The sequence below is a fragment of the Varanus komodoensis genome, unplaced genomic scaffold (genome assembly GCF_004798865.1).
Source record: "Varanus komodoensis strain SLA01 unplaced genomic scaffold, ASM479886v1 scaffold3, whole genome shotgun sequence".
NCBI classification, from domain to species: Eukaryota; Metazoa; Chordata; class Lepidosauria; order Squamata; family Varanidae; genus Varanus; species Varanus komodoensis.
The window spans coordinates 29001331-29015047 of record NW_025335761.1 but is presented as its reverse complement, the minus strand read 5'-3'; the positions used below and the strand labels follow the sequence as shown (position 1 = coordinate 29015047).

General features: G+C 39.4%; 1 protein-coding gene across 2 annotated transcripts in view; it reads left to right on the top strand.

The window, feature by feature from the left end:
• Window positions 1-13717, top strand: part of PRKD1 (protein kinase D1) — a 123909-nt gene that overhangs the window by 63234 nt on the left and 46958 nt on the right. For both annotated transcript variants that reach the window (XM_044436824.1, XM_044436825.1), the window contains exon 2: window positions 1914-2052. In XM_044436824.1, the coding sequence (XP_044292759.1) occupies window positions 1914-2052 (139 nt within the window). The remainder of the gene's footprint in view (window positions 1-1913; window positions 2053-13717) is intronic.

The following is a 13717-nucleotide window of genomic DNA, read 5'->3' as shown; positions in this document are numbered from 1 at the left end:
CTGAGTGCTTGGCAGAAGGACGGGATATAAATGCTTGAAATAAATAAGTAAACAAATAGCTGTAAGGTAACTGTGAGCTGCCCAAAGGTGCTGTGGCACACTTGGGTGGCATACAAAGGTTTTAAATAAATAAATAAATGCTCAACAATAAAACTAGATAGCACATGAGTATAATACAGAGCCTCACATTTTAGATATATAATTATAAGGGGGAAAAAGAAAGGGTGTAGAGAGTGGAGAGAAATTAGGAGATCTACCTTGAATGCCCTTTAGAAGGTCAGATAGTGATGATGAAACTCTAATGACCACTTCATGAGGAACAACTCACTGGAGAAGACCCTGGTGCTGGGAACAATTGATGGCAAAAGGAGAAGGGGAAAGCAGAGGATGATGTGGCTAGATGAAGTCACTGGGGCAGTGGGTGTGGGTTTGGGTGGACTCTGAGTGATGGTGGAGGACAGGAGAGCCTGGAGGAATGTTGTCCATGGGGTCGTGATGGGCTGGGCACAACTTCAGCAGTTCCTGTTTTTACCTTTTAATTCTGGGATGTGTTGGCATGTGCAGCATGTGGCATCCCCCTTAATGCACGCACTATGCCATTGCTGTCCATTCCCCTGTGAAAGTCTCTGTCACACACACACACACACACACACACACAAAGAGGGGTGGGGGTATAAAAAGGTAATAAGTAAATCTGAAAAAAGAGTATGGTAGAGCACCTGAAGTTTTAGCTTGTAAACAAGCTAGATATAATCCTTTTGGCATTCCACAGTACTCCAGACACCATCTTTTTGGTTTAGAAAATTCTCCTTAAAAAAATTAAAACATTTTTGAAGGTATTTGGCAAGTAAGGGTTGGGTGGGGAAGCTGGGGTGAAAAAAAGACTCCTAAACTATCTAAGTAGCCCACTTCTGCTATAAATCTAGTCTACCCTTATGACTGCTTATTAATTATCATTATCTTTGGTGAGCTTGCTCAAAAGATCCCCTTTCTTTGGGGATCATCTAAATTGAGGGTAAATTTTCTTACTTGAAGTGTTTGGAAAAGCTGATGTTACATTAGAAGTCATGTTTATTTTAGGGAATGGCTTTTCCTGAGTGTTTTCTGGAACAATTTTGAGTCTTGGCAGATATTGTAGAAAGAATGAGAAGCAAGCTGAACTTGGACAGACTGTTTGTTTGTGATGAAGATGTTTGTTTATGATGATGACAACAATGGTTTTAAAAAAGAGTTTGAGGCTGAAATTGTCCTGTATTTATTTAGTTGAACATAGCCGAATGAGCACTGGGTTCTGTGATAAGACCAGGAACCTACCTGTACCCACCTGGGAGTAAGTCACATTGATCTCAATGGGCACCTTCTTCTGAGTAGATATATAAAGAACTGCACTCCACAGTATTATATTAAGGGAAAAAACACTTCTGTCTCTTTGAATCACCTTCTAAGTTTCCTTTTTTTATTGAACCAGTTTCAGAGTTCCTCTTTGACTAAGATTCTGAATCTGTTTCTTCCAAGATTAGGCATTTACGTATCATCCACCAGAATTAATGACCTTCATAGCTGGTGTTCTAAATTAACAATTATTGTTGTTTTACTTGTATTGCTTACAAATTATCACAAGACTAATTGGTCGGGAGACTTCACATTCTTCAGATTTAGATCTCATGGCAGAAATCTGTGGAAATCTAGGATTCAATCTTAGCCCTTTTCAGACAGTTAAATTACTTAACTCAAGATGGGAGCAAGAACAGGGAAATGTGAATGCAGAGGGAGAGTAGCAGCTTTTTGTACAGAAATGTCAGTTAGCACCTCACCTATCATTTGTTTACCCCCTTTTGTACTGGATTCAATCTATAAACGGAATGTTTCCATAAAATTTCTAACTGAAATAAATTCTCATTATCAATTTTTAGTTTCCTGAATGTGGCTTCTATGGAATGTATGATAAAATTCTACTTTTTCGCCATGACCCTACAACAGAAAATATTCTCCAGCTGGTAAAGTCGGCTACTGATATCCAGGAAGGTGACCTTGTTGAAGTTGTCTTATCAGGTAAAATGCATATTTTCATTCTTTTATAATCTCTGTGTTGCAATTGCTGGCTTAAGTCTGGGGATCATTTATGGTCCAAGTTAAGTAGGGTAGTTTGCTGCTAGGCCTATCTGTTGGCCCCACTTCTGGAAATATGCAGTACATCCTTTTTTTCTTACTATGTTGCTAAAATATGTACAGATTTCTGTTTGCAACGTGAGTATTTTTTTCCTTTGAAATGCAGGGAACATAGAATTCTTTCTCATTCTACTCAAATTACAAAAGTTTTTGCAATTTTAAGTTTTTTGTCTTTTAGAAAGCAGGAACTATGATTAACATAGTCCTCTACTAATAGTAGAGGGAACCCTATTTTGTGATCCTGATTGTTTTAGGAAGGCCAAACAAATGTCATGCACATGGTGGGCATGCACTTGGTGGGCATGTCGTGAGCGGAGCCTGCTGGAGCCGGGGGTCAGACTAGATGGCCCAGGAGGCCCTTTGTGACTCGCTCTGTTTCTATGTAGTGACATTTGTGTGTGTGTGTGTGTGTGTGTATTTGTTTGAAGTTCACTTAATCATGTGCACAGATCTTATAAAAGTGTTGATACAGAAAAAGGTACTTGGACAATGCTAAATAATTAATTCTATTTGACTGAGGGGGATACAAAAAGTGTCCTCTTTAAATGTGGAGGAAGGATTTGAAGCCATCGCACACCACTGCATATTCCCGCTTCAGTCCAAAGGAAATGTTCTCACCCTGCTTTAAATATGGTTAAGCATTACTTTAATGGTGTTAGCAATTTCCAGTCTTCATTAAGCAAGAAACCTGCTTAGTCTTAACAGTGATTCTGCAGAGATGAATGGCTCTGAGCCCTTGATCATTTTGCTTGAACTTTTCTGAACCTTTCTCGGAGTTACTACTTTACAGATTATTGCATCTATGGTTACACCAAAGATTTGCATAAAGGAATTACTATAGTTATTTTCACTTCCTGAGCTAGCCAGGATTCCCCCTTGCACAGAGGATTCCTGTGCACATGTGATCCCTCAAATGGCTGCTGAACATGTTGTTGTGGCAATAGTTTGTATGATATCTGGCATATATTAGGAGTCTTCACCGGTACAGGCCCACGCCTGACATTTCAGGGTGACAGACCCATGCTTGAGATGGCAACAGGCTGGTGGAAGTTGTATTAAGTGGCATATTTCTTATCTAATCACAGTGTAAAAGGACACACCTACCCCCTTTTGAATACATTGTTTCTAGGGGGCCTCAGGCATTTATAGAACACTACTGGACCACACAGCTAATTCCAAGTTATAAGTGGGTTAAAAGTGACCTGTTAAAGGAATTTGTGAGCATGTTTTGGAGAGAGAGTGGTCTACAATATGGCACCAGAAACCACTCTCAATTCGTGTGAAAGAATCAACATTCACATTAATCCACAGATGGTATGTGATGCCTACTAAAAGCTTCCACATACAGAAAACACACATACTAGATTGCAGGAGAGGATGTGGTGGATGTGCCTTCTTGCTGAGACCTCTTTTAGGAAAAACCCTGGAATAATTGAGCAACTGATGCTTAAAGCTTCCTTACTAGGCATATTTGAAGAGAAAACACAGTTGATACTCCTGGATCTCTCAGTGGGTTTCAGTTCCATCAACCACAGTATCCTTCTGGGATGACTGATTGAGCTGGAAATGTCAGCATTGCATTGCAGAAGTTCTGTTGGAAAACTGGCTGTGGGTACTTGGGGAATACTGCTGAACCCCATGGATTCTCCAGCATGGGATACTTCAGGGTCGTGCTATTTAACATCTGCATGAAACCACTGAATGGGGCCATCAGGAGTTTTGGAGTACATTGCCATCAGTATACTGATGTTGCACAGCTCTTTCTCATTCTCATTCTCATCAAGCTGTGGATATGCTAATCTGTGCTTGGCTGCAACAGTGGAGGAAGATAAAGACTAACTAAACCAAAACTCAATCCAGACAGGGCTGAGATGCTATTAGTGGGCAGTTCTGACCAGATGGAGGGTGCTCAATCTATTCTGAATGGGGTTGCACCCCTCCAAAGCAGCAGGATTGCAGCTTGGGAGTTCTTGATCCATCTGTTACCTGAGGCTCAGTAAAGCAGCATGCCTTCTGTCAGGTTCAACCAGTGGGAATTTATGCTTCTGTCTGGATAGAGATTACCTGATTTCAGCAATATACACTCTGGTCATCTCTTAACATATCAGACCAATTCTAACCCACTTGTATTGGCTGCTTATATGCTTCTGAACTCAGTTCAAGCTGCTGGTTTTAAGCTATAAAACCCTACATGGTCTGGGATGATAATACCTGATGCCTCTCCCAACTTCCATCTATGCTATATATCTGGGGTCTTTCTCTGTCTGCCAGCTCCAACGGAGACCCAGAAAGAAGCAATGAGGTGGGCCCTCTTACTGGTGACTCCTTGCCAGTAATAGAATGATCTCCCAACATATTCCCACCTGGCACCAACATTGTTATCTTTTCAGCATCAGATTAAAACTTCCCTCTATTCTCAGACATGTAATAGCAGATGATGGGCTATGTCTGCTGTCTAGCTTTAGTGTTGTTTTAGATGTTTAAACTGTTTGGGACTTTAGACTGTGGTTTATTGTTTCATTCCCTATTGTGCATTGAGAAGTTGCTGTGAAACATGTCTGTAATGGAAAAGCTTGAAATGCAGTATTATACAAGTCATAAAATAAACTGCTGCGTTTTTACACTGCTACAAAAATCACTATATCATTTAAAAATAATTACTAAAAATGTAGTAACTTCTTAGAAAAGGTTGTTGATTTTTGGTGCTCAGCTTCATCAGCTTGATGATCAGTGCTTCTGAAAGAAGGTCAGCTCTCTGTCTTGTTTCTATTAGAATAAGGGTTGTATATCTCAGAACTGTGCTTACAACTGAAAGAAATAGAGCCTGTACTGCTCAACTTCAAGAAAGCTTCTGGCATTCATTGTTGCTCACACGGAGCCCTAGATATGGAGGAGGGGATTCTCCCATCAGTGGTGTTAAAGAACATACAAATCCCCACTCTTCCTAAATAATAGTGGGATTTTCCTGCCCATGCAGCTCATGGTATTTGTTGTGGTTTGTATCTGTTATGGCAGCCATAGTTTGAATGGAGCAAGGACTGGAAATACTTCTCTAATCCCCTGCTCGCTAGAATGAGCAGCAGCTGTTGGGAGTGAGAAAGCTGGCTGCGTTGAGTGCTTGATTTCGAGGACTGCTGGCTGGGCTTCAGAAAAATCAGCATCAGAATGTGAAGAACTGGCATATTTGGGGGCAGTGGGAATTGTGTTCCAAGCCAAGGCCCTGAGATGAGAGAAGTGGAAATGTTTATCTCAAGGCCAGGCCCTCCAGGTGGGCAGGCAGTCCCTGAGAATAACCAAGATGTACAGCTGGCTGGAGGGGACCCAGAGCTGGGGAGTTTCTCAGGTACAGACCAGGCAGCCCTAACTCTTGACACCATGGTGTGGCATCAGCAGAGGAGGGCTGCTCAATTAGACAATCAGCACTCAGAGAGGAGGTGTGCTTGCTTTCAGAAGGCTCCTCCCAAAGGGATGGAGCCCAGACATATTCATAAGAATTCCTGGAGGTTCAGCATATTGGGTTCAACAAACTGTTCGGTGCATGCTCAGAGACCCATGTTGGGTGTTTTGTGCTTTTTGGTCAGTGAAGACCACTTTGCAAGGAAACAGTCTCTGACTTTTGAATGTGCAGAGGAGGAACCTCGGCTCACGACAGCAGAGAAGACTTCTCTGCTTGTGCTCTTTAGTGTCTTCCATTCTTGCTTACTGCCAGGTCTCCCACAGGAAGGACCAACTGAGGTACATTAGGAAAGTACTCCAGGGTATGGAGGAACTTTTTTTTTTTTAAGCAGTCTTTCTTTTGAAGAAATGTCTTAAATGCTATGGAGAGGAAATCCTTGGGATCAGTGACCATGATGTGACTCAGATGAAGAGCTTTCGGTACCAGATTGGCCTTCTGATTACTTGTTCTGAAGTACAGGTTATCATACATTAAGTGGTGTGCTGTGTGAAACACCAAAAACACAGTCAGATGTGAATTTAGACATAAGAAAATCTTAGGCTGGCTGGGGAATGCTGGAACTCATAAAACCCCTGCCATCTAAACATACATAGGACTGTGGCCTAGGAGTATGTGCAGGGGTCTAGTTTTCTTTCTGGATCCTTAGGGAGGAAAACATGCTTTCAGGTTACTGAGAAATTACAAGGCTGACCCATTGATTAAAAAGAGCTTTTCATAACTGATTACCTAGAATAGTTGCTGCATTTTCAGTTTCCTTGACTGGAGCAAGAAACTGTGGCCCTATGCACAGTACAGTCAAGAGAATAATTTCTTCTTTCGCATACGATCAGCACTTCTGAATAGTATTAATTAAACCCAATTTGCATTATTTAATTATTATTTCTTAGCCTGCTTGGAAGCTTAATATTTAAGCTGAAATATCAGGGAAAACTGAGGCACTTGGAATTCAACTAAGTAGTTGTATTAGCATACCTGAATTGTATAATTTACAGTTAAGAAGTGTATAATGAACTATCATATACAGAAGTTTACTGAGCTATATCACAGACTTATGAATGCTTACTTGGGATTCAGTATCATTGTGTTCAATGATACTCCTGGGAAATGTGCATAGGATTATAGCTTTAAATGTTAGATATACTGCAAGTGTATAAAGATTAAAATATAGTAGAAATAAATTATATTAGAATAACCTTATTCTGATATATCTAGATTTACTAATTTAAGGCATATTGGATTAGTAGCCTTCATTAGTTATTAGTCACTTATTTCAGATAAGAAAGTAGAAGTCAGAGAAGCCTAAAACTAGCCCTTCTAGAAGAGAACAGAAAGAAATCCAGTTAGTACACGTGACTTCAGTCCTGTGGGTGTTCAAGCTCAGATTAACTAAGAACAACTAGTACTCCTGGGTTATGCTATTTATTTTATGTACCTCCCACGGCACCATGAAGCCATTTAAAAAGTTGGCAGTGTGCTCAGTAGTTATTCCTTGCAACCAGAACAATACAAGAGAACGAACAGGTCATAGTTAAGACAACAAACTCTTTCACAAAATTGGATAGGAAAACAAGAAATTCAGAGCCAGTCATCATTAAGTATACTGAGCACTAGGCCCCAGTTACCATATTTCCAGTGCCTGGGCCCAACAGTTATGGGTTCAAGCATCCAAGAAGTCCAAGGTGATTACAAAGCAGAGAGAGGAATCAGGCAAAAAGGCAGATACTCAACAGCCCTGGTCCAGGTCACTTAGCAGAAAAGAACCAGGCAAGCACAGGAACAAAGACCAGTCCAGATAAAAGACTACAAGATCCCAAGACAATCCAGCAGAGAGAAGAGGAGTCGGAGTTCATACCAGTAGTACTCCCATAAGAAATATGCTCAGAATCAAAGCTAGCTTCAGGAAGATCCAGTCAGAATTGTTCCCATCACCGCTCCTGGTCTTATGCTACTGTTTTTATGCAGGAGCATATCAAAGCTACACCCAGGCTTTAGCTATGAGCTGTTACGTGACTGCGGCTTCAAAGGCCTTCTTTGTGAACTGAGTAGATCTTTCCACACAAAAGGGCTTCTGACTAGGGCTAGTGCTCCTTTTGCATTCTTGCTTTTTCAGGCAGTGCTTCTCCCAAGGGTCTGGGGGTTTCCCTGCCTGGTCATCTGAGGCAAAGTTCTTGTCATATGACCAGAAATAATAATAATAATAATAATAATAATTATTATTATTATTATTATTATTATAGCATTTCTATGCCGCCCCTTGCCGAAACCTCGGGGCGGCTTACAACATGATAAAATACATTGAAATACAATAGTACATAATAAATTACCATTAAATATAAAAATACAAAGAATACATTGATTTACAAAAATAAAATTAAAATTATCAGTATAAAATAAAAATATAGGAGGAGAAAGAGAAGGAAGAAGAAGTTGCCCTGGCCAGATCATATGTTTTAACAATTGAAATGATGTTTAAATAAAAAGGTCTTTACCTGGCGCCGAAAAACCAGTAACGACGGTGCCAGGCGGACCTCTTTGAAATGCCTTCTTAGTAGTTGCTCCGGAGGGCCTGGACTTCTCCTGGTCTACGGGTACATTCTTGGTATTGCTTGTGGTGGGTAGATCCCGGGACTTCCCTCTCTGAAGAGTCTTCCAGCAGGAGAATAATACAAATGTGGAGTCAGTGTTTATTGCAAGTGCAACACAACAGGCTTCCGGTTTACTTATCTTGTCATGGGGCCAGGGAGCATTTGCTGGGCTGAGTGCTTTGCCTGTCCCCTGCCCACCAACTGCTAATTAGTGCTGTCAGAAAAGCACCATGCAAGTGCTCCTGTGCTTAGTACCATGCCCACCAGCTCCATGGCCCTCGTGCATCTGTGTTACAAAAGATTCTCAAGCAGTTACCATTTCCCCTCATAATTTCACACACTGGGTTTGTGCAACACAACAGGCAATGCTGTTTGTTTGCTTTCTTCCAAATCCCATCATGGTTCGTTTGGTTTTGAGGAACCACAAACAGAAACAACACTCTATCCCATGGTTTCTTGGTGCTGCAATTGCTTGTTGTGTTTTCCCATCTGGTATATGTCCAGGACCATAGAGCTGCTTGGCAAGAGTGACCCTTTGCCAACCAGAGCAGCTATTCAGAGAGTGTCACTGACAGTTGCCATTTGACGCAGCTATCAGGGAAATCCTCACTTCTCCTGCCTCCTGTCCTAAAGGGGAAAGCACCAGTTTGGGAATGCCAGTGGTCTCTCCGCTTTTGCCTGAGCATGTATTGGGCAACCCTTCCTGCCCCAGCAGTCCCCCTGGGCACTGACTAGCACCTTGTCTTCTTGCTGCACTTTTAGGCATTAGCCCTCTTTGTACAGCAGAGACTGCTGGATAGCCACAGTGAGGCAAACTTGACTTGTGTTCATGTAGAAGTGAGGAGCCTCAATTCTCCATGTGTTGTGCCTGGGATACTGCTTGGAGGACTGAGAAGAAAGAAAATGGTGGAAAGGAGGACAGTTACCATACTGAAACTATTGTCTTTCAGGTACATCCATGCCGAAAAATGTGCATGGTAGAAACTGCTCACTATTTATTCTCGTGGTATGTGAACCCAGCCTCTGTGTAATACTCATGTTAGTTAATGCATAATTTATCAATATAGTGCAATACCCAGTAGTAAGATCAATTGTTTCAATGGGGTGTACTTGCAGGTAACTTGGGAGTAAATCCTGCATTACCCTCCAGGTATCTGGCTTACTTGCAGATATGTGAGTGCAGAGTCTATTAATTTATTATATTTATATCCTGTTTGTTTTCCTCTTGCAAGGAACCCTAGGCTTACTTAATTCTCCCCCTCTTCTCTGTTTTATCCTTATAATAATAGTGTATGGTAGGTTGGGTTAAGAGTACGGTACTGCCCCAAAGTTTCCCAGTGATCTTCATGGACAAGTAGGGTCTAGAACCTGGAAGTCCCAGTCCAACACCCTAACCCCTGTATATCTTCTGCATACAAATTCTTATTTAAACTAAGCCAAAATAATACTTGATAAATCTGTCTATATTACTTCCCTCTTATACATCTGTATTTTCACCTTTCCCTCTGTTACCTTACTTAAGTTGAAATTTAAGCAGTGAATTCATCAGGACAGTTTATGCTAACTAGGTAAAATGGCATGTGATAAAGTAACAGCTAATATTTATCCTGCAACACAGTAAAACACTCAGATAATTAGAATAAAAATGAGAACAAATTTGCATTCTTTTCACATGTTCACTTTTTGATGTAACAGTTACATTGCTCTTTGATTATGAAATATCTATTACGTGTGAAGGTTTTCTAGCATCCCACAGGGACATGGTTCTTTCTTTAGGAAAAAATGGCATGCTATATAGTCAAAAACACCTTTTAGCAAATTTTGATTGGAAGTCATCTGTTTTCTTAAATGTTTGCTGAGAAAAGAACAGTGTACTGAAATAATGTCCTTTAAATTTGAATAAGCAATAATGTTGAGATTATCTGTTTTCACTGGCATATCAAATAGCAAGGATTCTTATGTACTGAAAAAAGCCAAAATCTGAAGCACTTTTCATTAATTTGTTACATCAGACATGAATAGATTATTTTTAAAAATAATAATAACAATCAGGTTAACACTGTGCCTGCCAGCCGAGTTGACAGTATAATTTCATCAGAAGAAATGAAAACTACTATAGTATGATTTTACCTCAAATATTAAATTTTATACTAGTATGGATTATCCCAAGAAAATTAGATTTTCCAAATTCTGTCTTTGAAAACACATGGAAATCATTGCATATCAGCTCAGTATAATCAGAAAGAAAATGAGTTATTTTTATCCTTTTTTTTTCTTTTTGCTTTAGAAGAGAAATCAGTTTGAGGTTATTGAGCTTTTGCACAAAATTCCTAGAGGTTTTTTTTTATCCAGTGATGACAAATGTAATTGAGTTTTCTTTCAGTTCTTTTCTGTGTCTGAGTGCCACATTGGATCATATGAGAGAACATTGCTCTAATACCTGCATTGATGGCAGATAGAAATACGGAATTGTTCAAGCTGTAACCATCTAATGAGCAAATCTGATTTGTAGTATGAGAATGTGAAATGGAAAATAATATTCGGCGGCTTTTCAGAGTTAGTGAGATTTGTCTTTATCTGCTGCTTCTATGAAGCAGGCTGGTATGATATGCAATTTACAATCTGTGTGTGATTACTGTACAACAAATGACATTGTAGGTTCCCCTCCTATGTTTCCGAGAAAGAAGGGGTTCCCTGTAATAAAATTTCCTGTCCAAATGTAGCCAAGCAGTTATAATTTTGGAAAGTTCTTCTCTACATTGCTAATAATGTAGCAGTAATTATTACACTGAAAGAAAAATGTAATTAAAAAATCCACATGTCTTTGCAATATGTACACTGACACTTCTTTTTAAATGTAAGTCTTTTTAAAGCTATAATAATTGAAGCTTCTATGACTCATACTTGTGTCAAGCTTCTATGAGTCATTTTCAAGACAGACTGGTTAGTAATTAGGTGATGTCATTTTGTTTCATGGTTGAAAATTTTAATTGGAAAAGGTAGGTTGTTTTATATAAAATTGAAAACATTATATCACAACTGGAAGAAAATTTCTCTGTGTTTAATACACATACACACAGAGGAGGAAAAACAGCTTCAAAGAGATACAGAATTTCCAAATAAAGTTTCATCCAACTAAAACTTTTTAACATACATCTGGTTCTTTAGTGGTTATGGCATAGTTCCTCACATTTCATGAATCATGGCAAGAAAGGGGAAGTTCATTACAAGTGTGGCAGTCACAATATGAAGCTGGTTCTTCGTAAACAAAGGTGATGATATAATTTATAGTAGTGTAAGTGCTGTTAAGAGACCATCTTTTCAACTGTCTTGCTTGTTAATTGTCCACAGATATTTCTAAAATGTACTGTGACTGAAGCCTGCTTCAAAGTAGGACACTCATGCCAGAGAAGATGATTGATCCTGGTGCTTTTCTGTTTGGCACAAGGATGTGAAATAATGGAGTCGTCAGCTTAACCTCAAAAGCCTCTGCATGCAATCATTTCAAACTTCTGGAAGGGGCAATCTATATGGCTTAGTACCAGGATACCTGAAAGATTGCCTTTCCCTATGCAACCTTCTTCCAGATCTTCTGCAGTGGTCCTTCTTTTGCAAATACCACCTTCAGAGGTGTCTTTGATGGTTACCTGAGGGTAACCCTAACCCTAACCATATTCTCAATTGAATTTAATTGTGTAAACCACTCTGAGTACCTTTTTTGATAGAAAAATGGAATATAAATCAAATAAATAAATCCTATTCCTGGCAGCTCAGAAGAGGGAGAGTGAAAAAAGGAAGTGGCAGAGAGATAGACAAAAGGATGAGGCTAAAAGAAGAGTACCTTGCTTTTACCTCTGGCTCTGCACACCACTGGTTTGTTTTCACCAACCACTAGCATGTGGCTCCCAACAGAGGGAATGTGGCCTTTAATAGAGATTTTTTAAAAAGTTGTTAAGTGCTACTTTATAGAGACTGTAGGCAGCCAACAAAGGAAAAACAGGGCTGATTTTTTCAACTGGCTGAAATAAGTTATCTTAGGGGATCCAGATGGATGCAGCTTGCTTTGGGGGCACAAAAGCTGCTCCATATTTGGGTGCGTGTGTGTGTTTGTATGTGTGTATCCTATGATTTTGAACTGAATACTTCTGTAAGAATTTTCTAAGAGCAGCTGATTGACTAAAGAGCAATTAGGCCATACAATTCTAGGAAGAGATGACTCAGTATGTCTTGCCTTTTGCTTTTTTATGCCCTTTGGAACTGAACAATAAACTCTGAATGGACCAAACCACAGAGGAACAAGAATAAACATGGTGGGTGTATTACATTTGGCAAGTTTGGAATGGAATTGATTTTAATCCAAGACAGTCTTGGTAAAGGAGGAAGAAATAATATACTGTATGTAATGCCTTGCAGTCAGTTTTGTGAATTTCTTAGTATGACTGTATTACTTGGCTAGCAAAGATTAATGTTGGGTAAAAACAGCAATAACAGTCACATCAGTTCTGCCTATCTTCATTAAATATATACTGAGTAAAATAGTTTAGCCAATTTGAGAGATAAGAATTGTCTGAAAAATGGGGAATAAATACAGTAGATAATAACAGCAATAATACACAATACTGGAAATGTTAGCTATGGTTATTCTGGCTGTGTTTATCACCATTGTATATGTATTTCTATTTTGTAAAACATATTTTTATATGAAAACTGATGTCATACACAATGCTGGTAACTTGGAAGAAATGACTACAAGAAAAATTAAGAGAATATGAATGTAAATATAAGCTGTGAAGTTGGGGGTGGGGGGAATCACAGTGTATTATTCAGTTAAATCAAAGCCTTTTCAGTCCAACTGATTCCAGTGCAACATACTTAGATGTATCCTTATGTCTGCCACTGAAATGAATGAGACCTAAATGTACTTTGCCTCTAGTACAATCCTATATATGTCTACTCAGAATGAAGTTGCACTGAATTCAGTGGGACTTACTCTCAGATACATGGATAAGACTGCAGACCTAAACTAGATTCTGCTGATAGACAAGCATATGTTCAGATGCTGTGGAAAATATTTTTGAACAGAAATAGTCTGTTATAGATGTCTTAAGGTGAGGAGTTTAAGATCTATATTTCACTTAATGTTCATCTGAAAGTAGCAAGGTGCTGGATACATTAGCAAACAACACAGGGCTTGTTCACCTTCATGGGAATCTCCTTTCCTGTCCTTGGCTTTGGAGGTAGAATGGAGGCATGTAGTACGGAAACTAGTTCTCCATGGCTAAATTATCACTGTACTTTCTCTGATTGAGGAATTGCAATGTTGAAGCCACTGTGGTAATGGAAATTGCAGTAAAAGTGTGTATATATGTGGTGTCTTGGTTTCTAGAATGCGCATCTTTATAAGATCCTTGTTCTCTTGGACAAGACTGTGTTGGTCCTGTTCACCTCTGTGATCAAATAACCAGCAATTCAGTAAATGTAGTTTTAGAGCGATCAGTGTTACTGA